Source organism: Salvelinus fontinalis, chromosome 38, assembly GCF_029448725.1.
Source record: "Salvelinus fontinalis isolate EN_2023a chromosome 38, ASM2944872v1, whole genome shotgun sequence".
NCBI classification, from domain to species: Eukaryota; Metazoa; Chordata; class Actinopteri; order Salmoniformes; family Salmonidae; genus Salvelinus; species Salvelinus fontinalis.
This window is the reverse complement of record NC_074702.1, coordinates 17,979,367-18,001,130: the sequence shown is the minus strand read 5'-3', so window position 1 is coordinate 18,001,130 and position 21,764 is coordinate 17,979,367. Positions and strand designations below refer to the sequence as shown.

The 21,764-nt window shown below is 44.7% G+C and overlaps 1 protein-coding gene across 46 annotated transcripts in view; it reads left to right on the top strand.

Annotated features, from left to right (window-relative positions):
- The window catches only part of LOC129837928 (regulating synaptic membrane exocytosis protein 2-like), a 244,298-nt gene that overhangs the window by 54,429 nt on the left and 168,105 nt on the right, over nucleotides 1-21,764 (top strand). For 35 of the 46 annotated variants that reach the window (XM_055904507.1, XM_055904461.1, XM_055904469.1 and 32 more), the window contains one exon: nucleotides 7,171-7,463. In XM_055904507.1, the coding sequence (XP_055760482.1) occupies nucleotides 7,171-7,463 (293 nt within the window). Of the gene's footprint in view, nucleotides 1-7,170; nucleotides 7,464-14,425; nucleotides 15,045-21,764 lie in introns of those variants that run through there. The other 11 variants (XM_055904497.1, XM_055904499.1, XM_055904498.1 and 8 more) reach the window with 7 other exon arrangements.

Below are 21,764 nucleotides of genomic sequence, written 5' to 3'. Positions count from 1 at the left end.
ATCATATGACCAATGCTGAATGAGTTATAGGCTATTATGAATGCCTACATGTTATAAACACATTGTTATAGCCTAGGTGAGGACAGGTAGTCTGAATACGTTTATATGGATTTTTTAGGCTATGTATTGTCATTTTCGGTAAAAGTTCTCATTACATCATGTTCTCTGAAATTCTGAATATATATGGTCATTTCTAAAATGTATGTGAAACGGTGAACAGCTCTTTGATAAGCCGACTTTGCATGCCAAATGCTCAAGTAAGACCAAAAATAGACTTTGGCTTTGTAAATAATGTCACAGGGCTTAGGGGGGGTCTGTGAAAGACATCTGCCATCTCTCTGTGTGAATCCAGTCTCTCCATTTCTCAAGCCGCTCTCATCATTCTCTCTCACGTCTTTCTGAACTTTGGTAAAATAACGGGCATACATTTATGCATCAAGTCTATTATTATTACCGCTCGCCCGACACACTAAATTTAGAACCTCATTAAAATGTGATGCACCACGTGCCAGGCAGTGTTTGAACATGTGAGAGTCGGTTTTTCTTTCATCTCTATTTAGGCTACACCGTTTCATGAAATATACTTTAATACATGTTTCCCTCTGTCTTTTTGAGATCTTTACACACACAGATTTAGAAGAATGTGGTATATTTAATCCTAGGTAGGTTATATATTTTATGTCACACATGTTTTAATAACACATAAACACGTGTGTTGCATGGGGAAAAAGGAGTGCAGAATGATTGAATAGGTTCTGTATGTTTCAGAAACAGTCAGTTTCAAAGCCAAGATGTTCCCAGACATGTTCCCTTAAACAATGAGTTTTTAATGAGCTCAGTTAAGTTCAGGCCAGGTGAGACTGGGAGGGAAACAGGCAATATGATACCTATGACAGTCTATTCACCATCACATTAATATTTGACCATGACGCACATCTCTTTATAGTATGTGATATTTTTGTTCTCTGAATGCTATGAACAAGATACAGTAATATCTGATGGTTGGGAATGCATTTAGTCTGAAAGATATGAAACCAACTATGTGTTTTTGTCTTCGAAAAGAACAGTGACTATTTGGACTCAAGTAATGCAACAATGGTTGCAATTCTCTTAAAAGTAAAACATGGTCACCGTGGTATTTTCATTGTCCTATAGCTTTGAAGTTTGATAATATCATGCTCCACTCAACTGTTTTGGTATGATGCTGTTGTAGTGTAGTCCTGCTTCTTGGCCACAAGAGGGAGCTCATTGACTGAGTGTTGGCTACTGGAACATATGTATCAGAAAGAGGTGATCGTCTCCTCCCTCCCCTGTTCATTTGACTTTGATGTAGTGTAGCGCCACGGGCCTGACAGCTCAACACAGCTCAGCACAAACTGGGATAGCTGAAGGCTGCTCTCCATCTTAAAGGAGTTTCAGTCAATGCTGTAAATCGTCTTTTAGAAAGTGATGAACATACACTAGATTGGTCATCGAAAGCACCACCACAGCACCACCCTTGTAATAGGCTATAGCAGTGTTTTGCTGTAGAGATTTGCAACACACGAGGTTGTCTGAACACTAGGCCTGCTCATTTTAGATAGAAGTTATTGATTCAAGTCCAGATGAATTAGATGGAGTAAATAGATGGAATAAAATATGGATTATAATATCTTTGCATGGGACCAAATGCAAATGAGAAAGATGATAAGGATGTATGAACCCACCTTGAGTTTAAATGAAAAGACATTAGATAACAAATGACATGTCAATCGAAACAGCTTGATGGTACCCATCGTAACACATCGGTAGCCTACAGTACCTATGCTCCAGCACACCCTGCAAACAAGAAGAACTATTAAATTGATCATAGTGATTCAGGAGTAACATTAAAACTGAACAATATGCCTCACCAACATTAGACAACTATTTTTTTATTTTATTTTTTTATTTCACCTTTATTTAACCAGGTAGGCTAGTTGAGAACAAGTTCTCATTTGCAACTGCGACCTGGCCAAGATAAAGCATAGCAGTGTGAACAGACAACAACACAGAGTTACACATGGAGTAAACAATAAACAAGTCAATAACATGGTAGAAAAAAGAGAATCTATATACAATGTGTGCAAAAGGCATGAGATATGCAATAAATCGAATAATTACAATTTAGCAGATTACTATAACTATAACTATACAGAATACTCACACTCAAAATCCTGAAATAAGTTAGTTAAATCAATGAGAGAATAGTAGGATGAACTGATAACTTAAATAATAGTGCAGAGGACACTATTTTACTAAGTGCAGAGATGTATTATAAGTAATGAATGTGTAGGGGACTTCTGAAATTCTACAGGCTTTGTGGCGCAGCAGAAAGATCAGCAAACCCCAAATCCAGGGGGTGTGAGTTCACATCCCAGGTGGGGTCATATTGAAAGTCCGTACTAAGTGATCATGTCAAATGTAATCATGTTGTCATTGATAGGGGCAGCAGGTTGTCATTGATAGGGGCAGCAGGATGACATTGATAGGACATTGATAGGGGCAGCAGGATGTCATTGATAGGGGCAGCAGGTTGTCATTGATAGGGGCAGCAGGATGTCATTGATAGGGGCAGCAGGATGACATTGATAGGGGCAGCAGGATGTCATTGATAGGGGCAGCAGGATGACATTGATAGGGGCAGCAGGATGACATTGATGGGGCAGCAGGATGACATTGATAGGGGGCAGCAGGATGACATTGATAGGGGCAGCAGGATGACATTGATAGGGGCAGCAGGATGTCATTGATAGGACATTGATAGGGGCAGCAGGATGACATTGATAGGGGCAGCAGGATGTCATTGATAGGGGCAGCAGGTTGTCATTGATAGGGGCAGCAGGATGTCATTGATAGGGGCAGCAGGATGACATTGATAGGGGCAGCAGGATGACATTGATAGGGGCAGCAGGATGACATTGATAGGGGCAGCAGGATGTCATTGATAGGACATTGATAGGGGCAGCAGGATGACATTGATAGGGGCAGCAGGATGACATTGATAGGACATTGATAGGGGCAGCAGGATGACATTGATAGGGGCAGCAGGATGACATTGATAGGGGCAGCAGGATGACATTGATAGGGGTAGCAGGATGTCATTGATAGGGGCAGCAGGATGACATTGATAGGGGGCAGCAGGATGACATTGATAGGGGGCAGCAGGATGACATTGATAGGGGCAGCAGGATGTCATTGATAGGGGCAGCAGGATGTCATTGATAGGACATTGATAGGGGCAGCAGGATGACATTGATAGGGGCAGCAGGATGACATTGATAGGACATTGATAGGGGCAGCAGGATGACATTGATAGGGGCAGCAGGATGTCATTGATAGGGGCAGCAGGATGACATTGATAGGGGCAGCAGGATGACATTGATAGGGGCAGCAGGATGTCATTGATAGGGGCAGCAGGATGACATTGATAGGGGCAGCAGGATGACATTGATAGGGGCAGCAGGATGACATTGATAGGGGCAGCAGGATGACATTGATAGGGGCAGCAGGATGTCATTGATAGGGGCAGCAGGATGACATTGATAGGGGCAGCAGGATGTCATTGATAGGGGCAGCAGGATGACATTGATAGGGGCAGCAGGATGACATTGATAGGGGCAGCAGGATGTCATTGATAGGGGCAGCAGGATGACATTGATAGGGGCAGCAGGATGACATTGATAGGGGCAGCAGGTTGTTAAGAGTGTTGGATCAGTAACCGAAAGGTTGCTGATTTGAATCGCCAAACTGGTAAGATGGAAAACTCAGCAGTTCTCCTCTTGAGCAAAACTGAAGAGCACAACTGCTCCCCAGACGTCAATTAAGGCAGCCCCCTGCACCCCCCTGTTTCAGAGGGGTTGGGTTAAATGCGGAAGACACATTTTGGTGGAAGGCATGCAGTTGTGCAACTGACTAGGTTGCACCCTGATTAAAGATTTTTACACTATTTTAGCTGAACAGCGTACCACTTACCTTAAAACCCCATACCATATCATTACTTCCCTGGGACAAACTGGGAACTAGACAAAACCTCCAGCCTCCATGAAACAACGTCCCAAGAACATTCAGGGGACCATGACACAATGTCCCAAGAATGTCGTAAAAATTAGAACTATAAAAAGTCCCCCAGAGAACATTCCCTAGGGACCATCACGCAACATCCTAAGGACCAGTAAAATGAAAGTCCTGAGAACATCCTAAAAAGGTCCTGAAATGGTCATCAGTGATGTCCTGGGAATGTACACGGAACTAGACATCGGTCCCTCAGAGAACATTCCCTTGGGACTATCATGCAATGTTCTTAGAACATTCTCAGAACATCAGTGGGATAACTTCGCGCCAAAACCCTTAAGGAACCTAATGGGAACATCGCCGAATGTCCTCAGGACGTCCCTTGTTTGCTGGGACATTTAGTGGGCTACATATGCCATTTCTATTCCTCTGCTAGGTTTGGAGCACTAGGTTTTTTAATCTTCTATATTTGGGTGCAGGTTCAATGACTATGAAATGTGCAAACACAGGGAGAAATGGCCCAGCCTGGGGGGGGGGGGGGGGGGGGGGGGCTGTCCCTTCCTCCCTTCCTCCCCCACACCCGTCGCCCTGACTGCACTCAGACGTGAAGAGTTAAGCGGTGGGGAAGGAGGGAGGAGGGCCTGCAGTCTGGCTGCAGTGAACACACCTCTGGCAATCAGCACAGCTGCTTGACCTGTGTGTGTGTGTGAGCATGTGTGTATTTGTATGTGTGTGTGTGTGTGTGTGTGTGTTTGGTTTAGTGACTATTACAGATGCTAACAGTAGTCTGTCAGAGTCGGCCAAACTCACGCTCTCTGCTGCATCACTGGACGGACTGTTAGAGCGCACATGCTGTGTGAGTGTGTGTGTGCTGACACCACTTCTATGTGACTAAGGAGTATGGCTTCGACCTTAAACCTTAAATAATCTCTACTGTGATCAACCACTGCTTATATTTTTCACCATGTTCACTTTTTAGTGCATTAGTCATCCAGGTTATGTTTGGGTGCAGACCAGATGCTACACCATATAGTCCTGTATAGGAACACTGTGTGAGGCGGAGCTAGGCTTAGCATGCCCTGCTCAGTATTCATTTGGCCTGTGTGTGTATGTCTTCCTGGTCTGTTTTGGAATACTGATGTACTATTAGGTATGTGCTGATGAGATAGAAGAGCCCACTGCATGTACAGTGTGAAGCTCAGAATGTGGTTCATTAGTACTGGCAGATTGGAGAACTGACTCTTGTGAGCAGTAAATAAGTAGGTCACGTCGTGCCATGCTGGCTGATGTACAAGGCTCTCTCTATCTGGGAAACAACTGGGCTATGTTATGCACAGAGGGAGATTGGAGTAATGAACAGGAAGTGGGACCTGGTGTGGAGGTAGCGGGTGCGTGTGTGTGTGCGCGTGCTCATGCTTGTGACTTGTATGGAGGTTGTGTTTGTGTGTGCGCGTGCTTGAGAAGTATGGAAGTAGAGTGTAGCCCCTGCCCCGGTGGTTCAGACATCTGATTGTCTGGGATGATAAGGAGACAACCTCTCATTGGTCATGCCATGGCCTTCCGAATATGACCCCTAGCCAGTTAGCCAGCCAGTTAGCCAGCCAGTTACCCAGCCAGCCACTAAGTCAGTGGAGGGTTGTGTAGTGTGCTGTGTAAGCCCAGCCCAGCCAATAGTAATCACAGTAATGCACTCCAGTACTGAGTCAGCTCAATGCTCTGACTACAGGACCAAGGCCAGAGTCAGGGTATAACTAGCGGCTGGAGGACACTGCTGCTGGGTCGAGTGCAGCTGCCTGCCTGTCTACTGTACGTCACTGCTGTCAGTCAGTCTGTCAGTCACTGGCCATCAGCCTACGGGCTGAGTTCCTCATGAACCTTGATGCCCTGCACCATGCTCCCTTAGAGAGAGAGAGAGAGAGAGAGAGAGAGAGAGAGAGAGAGAGAGAGAGAGAGAGAGAGAGAGAGAGGCGCCAGGCAGCTCAGGTGGCTGCCCATTTCTTCCTTTCCACTAGGCATAGCTCCTCCTCCAGACTAGGGAGGGCGGTTGTTAGGGCAGTGTGAGGCTGGATGAGCTGCGTCTGAGGCGGAGTGATCAGGGTGCATCCCAAATGGCACCCTATGCTAAATATAGTGCTCTACTTTTTGATCAGGGCCCATAGTGCACTATGTAGGGAATAGGGTGCTATTTGTGAAGCAGCCCAGGGCTTTGAGGGCGGCTGTGCTGCGTCTGAGGTGGAGTGATCAGAGCTTTTGTCGGCTCCTGGATTTATGAGGCTAATGTGGAGGGAGGGGGCTGCAGACCACAGTTAGTGCTACTTCCTCTGTAGAGTTGCTGAACACAGTCTCTCTCCATCCCTCTGCTATACACACACACAGCTGTATTAAACAGTAGGGCTGCAGCTAGCTTCCTATTTAGCTTCAGTTACTTACAGTATTGTGGACCACAAAGTGGTGCAAACTCATTGATGACTCTGTAACCACCCACTACCAACCCATTGACTTGAATGGGGATACCTATTCTAGTGATTTTATTTCTATGGCTGGTACCCCATATAAGCAAGTGGTATAAGTATGTACACTCTTAGAAAAAAAAGTGCTATCTAGAGCCTTACAGGGTTATTTGGCTGTCCCCATAGGAGAACCGTTTGAGAACTGTTTTCCACAGAGGGTCCAACCAGAAACCAAAAATGGTTCGACCTGGAAGCAAAAAGGGTTCTCCTATGGGGACGGCCAAAGAACACTTTTGGAATCCTTTTTTTCTGAGAATGTAGGGGGATGTAGATCATATGAACTTCAGATTCCTCCTCATACTCACAGACTGTCCAGTGAACTCAACATTATGTCCTCAATTAGATACGGTCCTACATACAATCCTAATATTCTCTCCCTCCTAAACACTTGCCCTAAGGCTACTGTATGTGTATGCAATATTATCAAATCATTCACATCCTCATCTGTATATTTACAGTGTTTCCTACAACATCTAGCAGGTCCAAGTATCCTTATTTAATGATACTTGGCACGTCTCCTCTAGGGGTTGATCCATTCCATGACTCCTTTCATTGTAGTTCATTGCTGTAAATCCACCACCACCCCCACCACTGCAGATATCTAACCCCCTCTCTCCTCTGTGTACAGGTTATGTGGGTATGCAACTTGTGCCGAAAACAACAAGAAATCCTAACCAAGTCGGGGGCGTGGTTCTACAGCGGCGCCGCAGGGCCACGGGGCGTGTCTGAGGGCCCCAGGGGTCGACGTCACGAGGAGGCCCCCCAGGAGAAGAAGGCCAAACTGCAGCAGGATCTCCTCTACCAGGGGCCCGCAGGGGACGTATCAGCAGACAGAAGCAGACCTCCCGGGCTCCCCAGACAAGGCTCCCTCAACAACGGCTCAGGGCTGAGGCACTCAGGTCCAGGACAGGACATAGACAGGTGAGTCCAGTGTGTGTGTGTAAGGTTGTGTGTGTATTAAACACATTTGAACAATTCCCTCTGGGATTTGAGCTGGATTTAACATTTTGATCGTTATTGTGGAGGAAAACTGTCTGTTAAAAGTGAAACCTGTTAGGGGAAAGTGGGGTAAGTTGAGCCAAAGGGTTAGTTGAGCCACCCCTTGTTTCTAGGAAACCATACACAAAATGAATAATGTGACCAAATATTTAGTATGAGGTCATCATTTCATGGAGTCTGTGAAGGAAGAAACCACATGGAAAATTGATAAGGAAGTTAGGTAAAAAATTAATTAATTTATGAATCTAATTCAATTATTGTGTTATAGGTATCATGATGCTTGTATCTAAACCAAAGAAGATAGTTTTATACATCAGTTAAGGTCTCTATAAGCTTCAAAATCCGCTCCTTAACCTAGCATGAAAGTGCAGCCTTCTAACTGTGCGGGCTAAAATTGTCAAAATGTTTGCCTTCTTGGGGTAAGTTAAACCAATGGCCACCATACACCATACAAATGATGATTACATTTAGTCAGTTTAATGCATAATATACATAGTATTTCTGCAATGTGTCATGCCTACAGTATGATCTCAGGAGTGCATTTGTATTGTTACAGAGCAGACATCATCATGTCCTGTTTACACAAATGTAAAACAAGCAGGGGTCTAGCCCCCCTAGAGGTTCCTGAGAGAGCAGACAAGGAAGTGAGAGAAATGAAGAAGTCCATTTGAGCAGCAGCAAGGGATGAACAAATAGACTGAATGACACATGGACAAAAAAACATGAAAATGTACCTGTGTTTAACAGAGGCAATGATAGAGTAGCAGAGGCACACAACGTCTTATTTGATGACATGGAGTCTGAGCTTGCTAAATATATTAAACATCTTGAGGAACAGTTTCATGGGCTTAGTATCCTTGAATACATAGAACTTGTTTATGAATTGGCACATCAAAACAACATCCCTGTCCTAGACCAACTGGTCAAGAAATGGAAGGGTAAGTTATATTGAACAGAGGCATCTATATCTGAATGTAGGCATCTATTTAAGATATAAAGTATATTCGGAAAAGTATTCAGACCCCTTGACTTCTTTCAGAGGTTGTTCCTTTACAGCCTTATTCTAAAATGGATTACATAAAAGAAGATCATCATCAACCTATACTCAAACTGACCAATCGGGGGAGAAGGGCCCTGGTCAGGGAGGTGACCAACAACCCAATGGTCACTCTGATAGAACTCTAGAGTTCCTCTGTGGAGATTGGAGAACCTTCCAGAAGGACAACCATCTCTGCAGCACTCCACCAATCAAGCCTTTATGGTAGAGTGGCCAGACGAAAGCCACTCCTCAGTAAAAGGCACATGACACCCCGCTTGGAGTTTGCCAAAAGGCACCTAAAGGACTCTCAGACAATGAGAAACAAGATTTTCTGGCCTGAATGCCAAGTGTCACGTCTGGAGGAAAGCTGGCACCATCCCTACGGTGAAGCATGGCGGTAGCAGCATCATGGTGTGGGGACTGGGAGACTAGTCAGGATAAAGGGAAAGATGAATGGAGCAAAGTACAGAGAGATCCTTGATAAAAACCTGCTCCAGAGAGCTCAGGACCTCAAACTGGGTTGAAGGTTCACCTTCCAACAAGACAACGACCCTAAACACACAGCCAAGACAACGCAGGAGTGGCTTTGGGACAAGTCTCTGAATGTCCTTGAGTGGCCCAGCCAGAGCCCAGACTTGAATCCGACTGAACATCTCTGTAGAGACCTGAAAATAGATGTGCAGTGATGCTCCCCAACCTGACAGAGCTTGAGAGGATCTGTAGAACGCCCCAAATACAGGTGTGCCAAGTTTGTAGCGTCACACCCAAGAAGACTCGAGGCTGTAATCGCTGCCAAAGATGCTTCAACAAAGTACTGAGTAAATGGTCTGAATACTTATGTAAATGGTATATTTCCGGTTTTATATTTTGGATGTATTTGACAACATTTCTAAAAACATGTTTTTGCTTTGTCATCATGGGGTATTGTGTGTAGATTGATGAAACAATCAAACAATTTAATCAATTTTAGAATAAGGTTGTAACGTATCAAAATGTGGAAAAAGTCAAGGGGTCTGAATACTTTTCGAATGCACTGTACAATATACCATACCCCCATACCATGAATTCAACTTTGACCTACCAGCACCATCACCCACTGTCACAGAACACTATCACCCACTTACCCCAAAGTGGCTCAATTTACCCTGTCCCTATGCTCAATTGACACCATACCCAGGGTAAGTTGTGCCAAGAGACCACTTTTTTGGACAAGCTGTGTTTTCAAAACTGTTACGTTTACATGAGTTCTAATTATTTCCAGGGATACACAACATCCTGAAATATATGGCGATATCTTTGTTAGAAAGAGTACTATATTTCCCTTGACATAGTGGTGCTAAATAAATAAAAATGGCTCAACTTACCCCACTCTTGCCTATAGCAAGCTGTGTCATGTGGTTGGTTAGGTTGAAATGACTCTGGAGCTGTTATGGAGGGAGTGAGGGTCGGGGACTGGGAAAAGTGTAGGGTAAAATAAAAATCAGAAAAGCTATGGCTCCTGGCAAATGACTTATTTTTTGAGAACGGTAGACAGTTTGATCATACAGATGTGTACGCATGAGGCCCATGATGCAGGAAAGGCACATGGACACTGCTACCTAAAATAAGTTCAGGATTGACAAACACACACACATAGACAAGCACACATCCACACACTGACTCCCACACTGAATGACTAGTGTCTTTCATCTTTCCCCTTAAGTCAAACTCAGCTAGAGGGATTCCCTAGCTGGTGAACTGACTGATGGTGACTATAATACTGCATTCACTGTGTCTGCCTTTAAAGCAGCAGAAACCAGACATGCTGAAGAAGCTCTTGGCTGCAACTCATCACAATAACTAGATACACCTTTTGTCCTACTGTTCTCTAGGTATGTTTTAGCCAGGTTCAGATAGTACAGGAAGATGTTGGGAAAGATGCACAGTCAATGCAGAGCTATAGGTGGTCTGCCGGGCTGTATTATGTCACTGTTGTCACATTGGAAAGTTGGAGACTGTACTGTGTTTCTTCCAAAAATGTCTGCACAAGAGATCTCTCTCGCGCAAAATAGATCTATGATCTCAATTGGGATCTACCTGTTTAAGTAAAGAATAAGAAAATAGACAGACTGTTTGATTACACTTCTATGCTGTGCTTGTGAATCCTTTTTCTCTGTGCCTTGGCTTGCTTGCGTCATCACAGCTGATTTATTGTAATTCCATTTATCACCACACGGTGTCTCCTCCCTCTCTCCATAGTCCACTGACACAGAGAGAGAGGGAGAGAGACACCCTGCACACATTTTTCTAGTGCATCTCATACAGCAGAAATATGTTCCTCTAGTCCCCTCATTGTGTCATTCTCTGTAGAGAATACACCAGTCAACTCTGTAGTCCAGACCTGAGTTCAAATAGTACTTGTTTTCTATCAAATACTTTACTTGCGCTCGATTGAGCTTGACTGGTGCAAAAGGAACCAAAAGAATAGTCCCAAACATACAAAACCCTGCCCATCTGGAACTCTAGACAGGTTCAATCAAATGCTCAGTGTATTTGAAGGAAAACAAATGCTGTTTGAACCCAGGCAGGTCTGGACAGTATTTCCAACCGTTCCATAACCCAGGGGTCAGTCATGGTGAGCTGCCCTGGGAGGAACAGATGTCCTCTTCCTACTCTCTCTGCTATCCTGCAATTCTTCCTCTCTGCTCCTATCTGCTTCTCCCTGCTCCTACCTGCTCGTCTTTGCTCCTCTCTGTTCTTCTCTGATCCTCCCTACTCCTCTCTGCATGTCTCTGCTGCTCTCTTTTCCTCGCTCCTCCTCTCTGCACCGCTCTCCCCCTCTCTGCTCCTCCCTCCTCCTCTCTGCTCCTCCCTCCTCCTCTCTGCACCTCTATGCTCTTCTCTTATCCTCTCTGCTTCTCCCTCTTCCTCTCTGCACATCCCTCTTCCTCTATGCTCCTCTCTGCTTCTCCCTCTTCCTCTCTGCACCTCCATCTTCCTCTATGCTCCTCCCTCTCCCTGTTCCTCTCTGCTTCTCCCTCTTCCTCTCTGCACATCCCTCTTCCTCTCTGCTTCTCCCTCTTCCTCTCTGCACCTCCCTCTTCCTCTATGCTCCTCCCTCTCCCTGTTACTCTCTGCTTCTCCCTCTTCCTCTCTGCACATCCCTCTTCCTCTATGCTCCTCCCTCTCCCTGTTCCTCTCTGCTCATCTCTGTTCCTCTCTGCCCGCTGGAACAGGCTTCCTGATGGGAAGAGAGGGATTGTGGGCCGTATGTCGTGTCGTCCGGTGCACTGTGGGCCCAGTGGGTGATTCACTCCACAGAGAGGCTTTCCACACACCACATACTGTACATGCAGCCACTCACACACACACGCGCACACACACACACACGCGCGCGCACGCACACACACACACACACACACACACACACACACACACAGGAGGTGTGTTTCACTCGACCCCATTCCTCCTCCGCGCCTGTTCCTCTGTCGACCTTGTAAAGGTGTACCTGATGGGCCGCGTCCCCCCTAGTCTAGCACTGGGACAAACAAGCCTTTACCGTACTGTAGCCACTCTGGGGTTAGAGACACAACTCATTAAGCCTGTGTCCTCTCCCTTCCATTACGACCTTGTGTTGGGCTCTTTTTACTCCCAGACACACAGTAAGGGAAAGATTACTGTAGGAGAGAGAGGACAACTTTGACAATTTTCTGCTCACTTGGCAGTTTCAAATGACTGTTGGTCACAAACATGAAGAAATGTGATGGTTTTCTGCTTCTGGTGAAAAATTGTGCAGTATAACGGGAATAGGGTGCCATTTAGGACATATTCAAACAGATATTGGAGTAGGACTCTGGGACCTGTCTAGCAGAGTATAATTTATTGAAACTGTTTTACCTTATAAGGTTTTAAAGGAGCAATGTGTCGGAACTAACTAGCTGCTATGAAGCAATCTGCATTTTAACAATGAGCATTCTCACTATTTAACAGAATTCAGCTAAATAAAGTTGTGTTAAATAGCAGCACACACACACACACACACACACACACACACACACACACACACACACACACACACACACACACACACACACACACACACACACACACACACACACACACACACACACACACACACACACACACACACACACACACAGCCAACAAAGACAGCTAGTTGATTCTGAGGTTGTTGTATTTGATTAGCAGTTAGATCAGGCTGTGGGATGTGAGCTCAGAGCTCACTGTGTTGTTCGGAGACTCTCTCTATATTAATTGGCTTTATGGCTGAGAGGGGGAATGGTAGCAGTGAACGATTCTGGTTTTGGCAGCACTGAGTTCAGCGGCGACACAAAACCGGAAAGGGCCTGTCTGAGAACTCAGGGGACAATGGGGATGATGTATAAAATAGAACTCCCACTGCATAATCACCAAAAACCACTTTCACGAATCTAAAGAATGTGTAAATTAACTCAGAATCTATTCCACTGAAAGAGAAAGAGAAAGGGGAAAAACCCCAGATGACAGCCTGTTTATAAGGTGAAATAACTTGAGAAAGGGTCTAATTTATCTTGGTGTCGGAGGTGTCATTGAAATGAACACACAGATACCCAACATCCAGGACGACGAGGTAGTCAGGGTGTGGAGACACTGATCAAACAACAATAATTAGACTGGGAATAGAATATAATTACCTATTTGTGTTTCTCAAGGTTTCCCATGTTTATCCACCCAGCCCCAACCCTGGCTCAGTCTCAACCCTCGCCCCAGCTGAGCCCCTTCCTCAAGCCCAACCCTATACCCCAGCCTCAGCCCCAACCAAGTTCAGCACATTAGTATTGTATTAGTTAGCAGGACAAGAGAAACAAAGCAAGCCAACATGAGCTTAAATCCAGCCCGTTACTTGTTACATTGGTGTCATGAAGTGAGGTGGGTGTTTCCCACCCAAGCTAGTGGAGGCTCCTGCAGAGATGCATTACGGTGTGCCTCAATCCTGTTTACCAAGTCACCAATAAATCTGGATGCTTTGGGGGTTATGGATTAAGTGACCTAATATTATATTAAATCCACCTCTTATTCATCAAATTAACTTCTGTGTAAATGACAGAATAACTGTATGCTTAGTGTTTATGCTGATCGTTATTAAACCATTGATCAGAGAGAAGTGCAAATCACATCTAGGCATCTTTAGGATAGAATAGAATTCTTAAGCAATAAGGCACGAGGGTGTGTGGTATATATGCCCAACACAATGCGGAGTGCCTGGACACAGCCCTTAGCCGTGGTATATTGGCCATGTATCCCAAACCCCTGCAGTGCCTTATTGCTATTATAAACTGGTTACCAATGTAATTAGAGCAGTAAAAATACATGTTTTGTCATACCCGTGGTACATGGTCTGATATACTACGGCTGTCAGCCAATCAGAATTCAGGGCTCGAATCACCCAGTTTATAAAATTGAATATAACTTTCTTATACAGATGCTGTGCATCCATCCATCCATGCTGGCCTTCACTCACACCTGCCATTTCTGTCAAGCCACTTGTCTTCTGTGTTAAGTGGCCCTTTGCTTAATGTCTGTAACTCCCATATGGGCTGCTGGAGTTAGTAGACAACCTCCCCTGTCCTCCCACTGAGGATCATCCAGTCTGATTTGTGAGTAAACTCTGTCAGGCCCATTTGATTGGATTCCCTTCGTCCACCTTTTCTTTCTCTTCCCTTTCTCAGACTCTCTCCCCATCTCCCTTCTCCCAGAGCAAGTAGATGCCTTGTCCTCCTCCCTTATTACTTATGAGAGCTGATGGTTGGCAGTCATATATGGCAAAAGCACTGACGACAGCATCTCTGCGCGCCCATGTATTGTCTCTGCGTGCGCGGTCCAGAGTATGAGAAAGAGAAGGATACAGCAAGCGTGTGCGTGAACGAATGCTTGTGTGTTGTGTGTGTGTTTGTATGCGTGCTCTAATAGGCAGAGAGAAATATGAGTTGAGTATGAGGCTGCCCCTGATGCACCGGTAAGTGAAGCTTGCTTTGCTGGAAGATGCCTCGCAGCTGCTTTTTTCCGTTCTCTTTTTCCTCACCTCCACTGCAAAGAGATCCTGCTACAGCCCGCTATATTTTGTCGGGTTAAGTTCGGAGCATTATGACTGTACATTCCAGCCTCGACCGCTTTTCATTTAAGGATTCTTTCTACCAAGATCAGGATAAATATGGAACTTGATTGGCGTCTTCGCGTTTAATGCGTCCCTGGAGATAGACAGACGCGGGTCCGGACGGAGAGCGAAGCAGCGCAGGTGGATGTATTGTGTTTGAGGAAAAGGGCCATACTGAGGATAAAAGACACGAAGGAAAAGGGAGGAAAATGCAGTTTGATACATTGCGTCAATTTTGTAGCTCCGTTCTATCCCATTTTAATGAGGCTTTTACGCCGCCTCAGAATATTCTGCAGACGGAGCTATTCGAGCAGGCGTTGAGCAACATCGGGTGAGTGATTCCTTTGTAAGAATGTATGATTTATGATGGGCTTCCCCCGTTGGTATGTCAAAGGAGCATTCGAAGAGAGGAGGTTTCGCTTATTGATCCATCCGCAGCAGGCTATGCGAAGACGTCGCCTTCCTTCCGGGGAGTTGCAGTTGATATTCCTCCTCGCAGAGAGAGAGAGAGAGAGAGAGAGAGAGAGAGAGAGAGGGGGGGGGGGGGGGTGTTGTTGGATGGATGGAACGGTCGTGAAACAATACGGCTAAAATGTGATAATGCTGGGGTGTGTGTGTGTGCTTCTGTCTCGGTGTATCGCTGCTGCCGCATGTGTGTGCTGTCGTCATAGGCTGCTGTGCCTGCTTGCGCGGATAACATTACGGTATGTCGTAATATTGCTCCAGCCTCGAATCATTTGAGTAATTTGTGACCCTCTTTTTCATACGCTATGCTGGTAATTACCTCCATTCCTAACCCACACCAATACTGGATTTTTCCCCATGGCCATGTCAGCAGTTTTGTATTATCCTATAGTAACTGTGATTCTTGCTTAACACTGAAGATAATTAATGTAATTTACATATCATACATACTATTTTTGCTAAATAATCTTAGAAATTCAGCACAAATACTCCCCAACCACTACACACTTATGCAGTATGGAGGAATGACTGTAAATGTAATCAAATGTGTGTGTGATGTACAGCAGAGAATAGGATGTAGTCCAGGGAAAGAGAAAACGCAGAAGGCATTTTGTAGCCCAGAAACAAGCCTATAGATACAACATGCATCACATGTCTCTAGGGATTGTGGGTCTTTCCCTCATGTTCTTTTTTTCTTACCTCTCCCTCAGAAATAATTCACAGTGTGGCCTCGCTAGCTCTCTGCCCCCTCGCATTACATATACCCAACAGCACGGCGCACTCACTCAGCCACGGAGGTGTGGTTTACACAGACAGCCGCCTATATGTGTTCCTACAGTAGCCTATTATCGTCATCGTCATCATCACATTTTACCGATTTACATTTGATACTATTTAAAGGGATGCTTCATGATTTTGGCAATGAGGCCCTTTATCTACTTCCCCAGAGTCCGCTGAACACGTGGATACCATTATGATAAGGGGCCTCATTGCCAAAATCCCAAAGTATCCCTTTAAGCCTATCAGGAGGATACGATAGTAGCCTAACTAACCTATATCGATCCAGACACATCAGTGGAGAGACAGGAAAGACTGGAGGACAGACATTGCCCTGTCAGTATACTGTACTGTATATTAAAGGATCAACTAAATCATGACCACTTGATACAAGACCAAGAGACTGTCACTGTTCCTTAAGGCCCATATTCATAAAGAGTCAGAGAAGGAGTGCTGGTCCCCCCTGTCCATATAATCTCATTCCATATGATCTAAAAGGCAAAACTCATTCTAGATCAGCACCCTGAGGAGCTCAGAGATTGAACGAGGGCCATTGTCAACCTTATGATTCACGGTGTAGAATGTGTCCAGTGATTTCTAGTAACCCATTAGGCACAGACATCAATTCAACGTCAAGTTTTGATTTACATTTTGTTGAGTTGTCAACTAACTTGAATTCAATGGGAAATAAACAAAACATTTCACCATGTCATTGGATTTAGGCAAATCCAAACAGTTTTCAACGTTGATTCAATGTCATTACATTGCATTTTGAGAGACTACTGTAGTGGGACTGACTGCAGGGCACTGATGACAACCACTGACCAACCACAGCAGACCCTCTCTCTCTCTGTCTCTCTCCCTCTCTCTGTCTCTCTCTCTTGGTCTCTCTCTCTCTCTCTCTCTGTCTCTCTCCCTCTCTCTGTCTCTCTCTCTTGGTCTCTCTCTCTCTCTCTCTCTCTGTCTCTCTCTGTGTCTCTCTCTTGGTCTCTCTCTCTATCTCTCTCTCTCTTGGTCTCTCTCTCTCTCTTGGTCTCTCTCTCTCTTGGTCTCTGTCTCTCTCTCTCTTTCTCTCTCTCTCTCTGTCTCTGTCTCTCTCTCTCTCTCTCTCTGTCTCTCTCTGTCTCTCTCTTTCTCTCTCTCTCTCCATGCTGTCTGCTGGCTCACTAATGGGTTCTGCTTTGAGATCCATCTCTATGTATTATTCATGTGTATGTCAGTAGAGGTTCTAATGGTGTCCACAATCTGTTCTTAGAAGTCCTGAATGAATGCTTCTGCACCATGGCGTGGTGTGGGGTCGCTCCTCTCCTCCTCTCTGCTGTGGGCTGTATCAACTCATTGGGTTGACAGGTTCCAGGAAACACTTGCCTCTGACCAAAAGCAACACATGCAGCTGATGTCAAGCCTGATCACTGCATAATAGAGGTTGTTGGAATATAATAAGTTCATTCAATACACCCCCCCCCCCCCAAACTACTATGTTTTCAACCTCACCATGTACCAGTTTGTTTATTATCAGTTTATTATCATGTGTTTCGTCACATGAAGCCATGGACCGTGTCAGAACTACACAGTCCAGTCAGCATGGCCTGCTCTTCACTGTGCTCTGTCACTCAGTTAGTCATCGACCTCAATCATCATATTAGTTTCTCCCTCCTTTCCGCCAGTTATGGGGGTGCCATGGTAATTATGTTTGATCATTAGTAGTTCCTAGTGCTTTTTGAGGTCAGTTGGTTTCGGTTCTATTTTTTTATTTTATATCACGGTTTTCAACCATTTAAAAAAACATTAAATACACTATGCATTATGAGGGTTGAATGCTGCATTTGTTTTATTCAATGGCTATATTATTTCATTCCAAGTCATCATCTCATCTCTATAGAGCTGCTGCCTATGCTGTCTGACAAAATCACTATTTTAGTAGTTCTTCAAAGTAAATAAAGCATTCTTTTATGACTGCTGAATACCAACTATCAATCACTAAGATTTTCTATTTTCAGGTAAAAATACCTCACGAAGCAACTGCTTTATCCCTCTCGATCGCCATTCTTCTTTCTTTTAGGTAGCAGGCGTAAAATAAACATACTTGACACGTAGGTACGATTATGGTCATTGTAGTTAATTGCCAGGTTTTCAGCACTAAACTATGACGAGTATTGGCCTGTTGGAAACTACAACTTCCTACTACATCACACAGTTCGGGTGGATCTGATTTATCTCAGAAACTGTGTAATGTGCGCAATGAGGGCATGGAAAAAACTAATTCAATGGAATTCAAATAATTGAACCAATGTTGGTCAATTAGTTGTTTAAAACCCCCAAATAACCGAAATGTCGGTCAATTGCTCAGTACTACTCATTAGAGAGGATGAGGTGTCCCCTATTGTTAATCCTGGTGTTAGCCTGGTCTGGTCTGGAACCAGGGAAGCCCTCTCTCTCTCTCTCTCTCTCACTGTCTCTCTCACTCTCACTGCCTCTCTCACTCTCACTGTCTCTCTCACTCTCACTGTCTCTCTCACTCTGTCTCTCTCACTCTGTCTCTCTCACTCTGTCTCTCTCTCTCTGTCTCTCTCTCACTGTCTCTCTCACTGTCTCTCTCTCTTCTTCTGCTTCTTCTAGCAGGAGGTTAGTGGAGTGAAGTGGTGAGTGGGTGGATGGATGGAGGGGAATACACAGTGTGTGGATCAGGGGATTGGGGTTGAGTCTAGAGAGGTTGACATAATGAGGAGGAGGAAGACAAGAAGAGGAGGATGAAAAGGCAGAATATAAAATAAGAAGAGTAGATGAGGAGGCAGGAGATAAGAGAGGAGCGGAGGAGGAGGAGGCTGAGATACACAGGCATCAGTCATCATAGTGACAAAGATATAAAAGAGATAGACAGACAGGCTGCAGCTTGTGGGACTCTGTGATCAGCAAGTTCCATTTGTACACTATTCCATACATAATGCACTACGTATAAGGGCTCTATACAAACGTAGTGAACTAATACAGTATAGGAAATAGGGTGTAAGCATACTAGAGACCAGAGTGAGAATCCAAATGCTCTGCTCTCACAGATAGGTCTATCTTAGCATCAGGGTTCTGAGGCTTCAGGGAGGAAGATGGCTGGAGTGGTGGTTGGCTCAGTGGCTAGATTAGCATCAGGTTAATGTCCCAGGCTCAAGGCTTGTTGCTGGCTGCTACTGCTGAGAGAGAGAGAGAGAGAGGTACAGTGCATTCGGAAAGTATTCAGACCCCTTGACTTTTTCCACATTTTGTTGCGTTACAGTTGTATTCTATAATTGATGAAATTGTTTTTCCCCCTCATCAATCTTCACACAATACACCATAATGACAAAGCAAAAGCAGGTTTTTAGATTTTTGGGCAAAAAACAAACCCCCCCCCCAGGCGGACAGCTCTAGGAAGAGTCTTGGTGGTTCCAAACTTCTTTCATTTAAGAATGATGGAGGCCACTGTGTTCTTGGGGACCTTTAATGCTGCAGACATTTGTTGGTACCCTTCCCCATATCTGTGCCTCGACACAAGCCTGTCTCTGAGATCTACGGACAATTCCTTCGACCTCATGGCTTGGTTTTTGCTCTGACATGCACTGTCAACTGTGGGACTTTATATAGACAGGTGTGTGCCTTTCCAAATCATGTCCACTCTATTGAATTTACCACAGACGGACTCCAATTAAGTTGTAGAAACATCTCAAGGTTGATCAATGGAAACAGGATGCACCTGAGCTCAATTTTGAGTCTTATAGCAAATGGTCTGAATACTTATGTAAATAAGATATTTCTGTTTTTTATTTTGAATGAAATAGCAAACATTTCTAAAAACCTGTTTTCACTTTGTTATGATAGGGTATTGTGTGTAGATTGATGAGGAAATGTTTTTATTTAATCAATTTTAGAATAAGGCTGTCACGTAACAAAATGTGGAAAAAGGGAAGGGGTCTGAATACTTTCCAAATGTACTGTAGGTGGAGAGAGAGAGGTGGAGAGAGAGAGGTGGAGAGACTCCCATCAGCACAACAACAAGGGTTTTAAAGCAACAAGTGGTTAAATTGTAATTTGTAGTTGGTCACAGGATAGCAGTGCCTGGGCAGGGTACATATGATGTCATCATGTCAGGAATGCACACCACACATCACACAAACAAAAATACCTATAGTGCTGCTACACCTAGAAACGGCCATTCTCCTGGAGGAAAGCGGAGCTCACAGAGGGGTCGTGGCGCGAACAGGGAGCACAACAGGAGATAGACAACAGAGGACATTCTCCGAATGTGACAGGGACATCTGGGTTCTTTCATGCTCACACAGCGACACTGATTCTCTCAAAAGGACCGCGTGTGTGTGTGTGTGTGTGTGTGTGTGTGTGTGTGTGTGTGTGTGTGTGTGTGTGTGTGTGTGTGTGTGTGTGTGTGTGTGTGTGTGTGTGTGTGTGTCGTGTGTGTGTGTGTGCATCAGCTTTATTATGGCCAGGAATAGTAACGTTTCAGTAAAGCCCAGCACGGGGGCTTTTCAGACCTTCTTTAGTGGATGTGTGCTGTATGTACATCCATCTCCTCCACTGCCTGAGGTCCAAAACTCTGTCTCTTCCGGCTGATGGGACTGTCATGAAAAGAGGATGGCTGAGTGGCATTCAAAGTGGTGTGTGCATTTGTGTGTGTGTATGAGAGGGGCATCTCTAAGTTGTGTGTGTATGAGAGGGGCATCTCTAAGTTGTGTGTGTGTGTGTAAGAGAGGGGCATCTCTAAGTTGTGTGTGTGTGTGTATGAGAGGGGCATCTCTAAGTTGTGTGTGTGTGTGTATGAGAGGGGCATCTCTAAGTTGTGTGTGTGTGTGTATGAGAGGGGCATCTCTAAGTTGTGTGTGTTCATGAATTCGAAACCTGTCCCAAAGGGGCGTTTCTTCTTTGAAAATCTTCTCTTTCAGCTGTGAACCAGATGTCTGATTTCATCCTCTTCTTTTTCTTCAATAGAGAGAGAAATTGCAAACACTGCATGTATGGATGTGGTGTACTTACAGTACTACCATGTGTTGACGTGACGTTGATTGTCCATGTCATAAGGCATTTATAATATATGTAGTTAATTTAGGGTGGCTGGTAGCCTATCAGTTAGAACGTTGGGCCATTAACCAAGAGGTCGCTAATTTGAATCCCGACAAGGTGAACAATCTGCCGATGTGCCATTGAGCAAGGCACTCAACCCCTTGTCTCAGGGGGAGTAGGATATGCAAAAAATGTTTAAATAATGAAACAGGACAAAATATATAAGCACCTACCAAATGATAATTATTATTTTGTTCTAACTACATATTTTTTTACGCGTAATTATCGCACACTCACGCCTGCAAACACACATATACACACACTCATGACACATCTGACACACATTAGCCCCTACCAAGTGGAAAGTTATCACCACATCAAGCCTTGCTAGGTCACATGAAATAGAATCAACACTTACTGTGTGTGTCTGTGTGTGTCTGTGTGTGTGTGTGGCTGTATGTGTGACTGTATGTGTGGCTATATGCGTGGCTGTGTGTGTGTGTGGCTGTATATGTGGCTGTATGTGTGTGTGTATGTGGCTGTATGTGTGGCTCTATGTGTGTGTGTATGTGGCTGTATGTGTGTGTGTATGTGGCTGTATGTGTGTGTGTATGTGGCTGTATGTGTGGCTGTATGCGTGGCTGTATGTGTGTGTGTATGTGGCTGTATGTGTGTGTGTATGTGGCTGTATGTGTGTGTGTGTATGTGTGTGTGTATGTGGCTGTGTGTGTGGCTGTATGCGTGGCTGTATGTGTGTGTGTGTGAG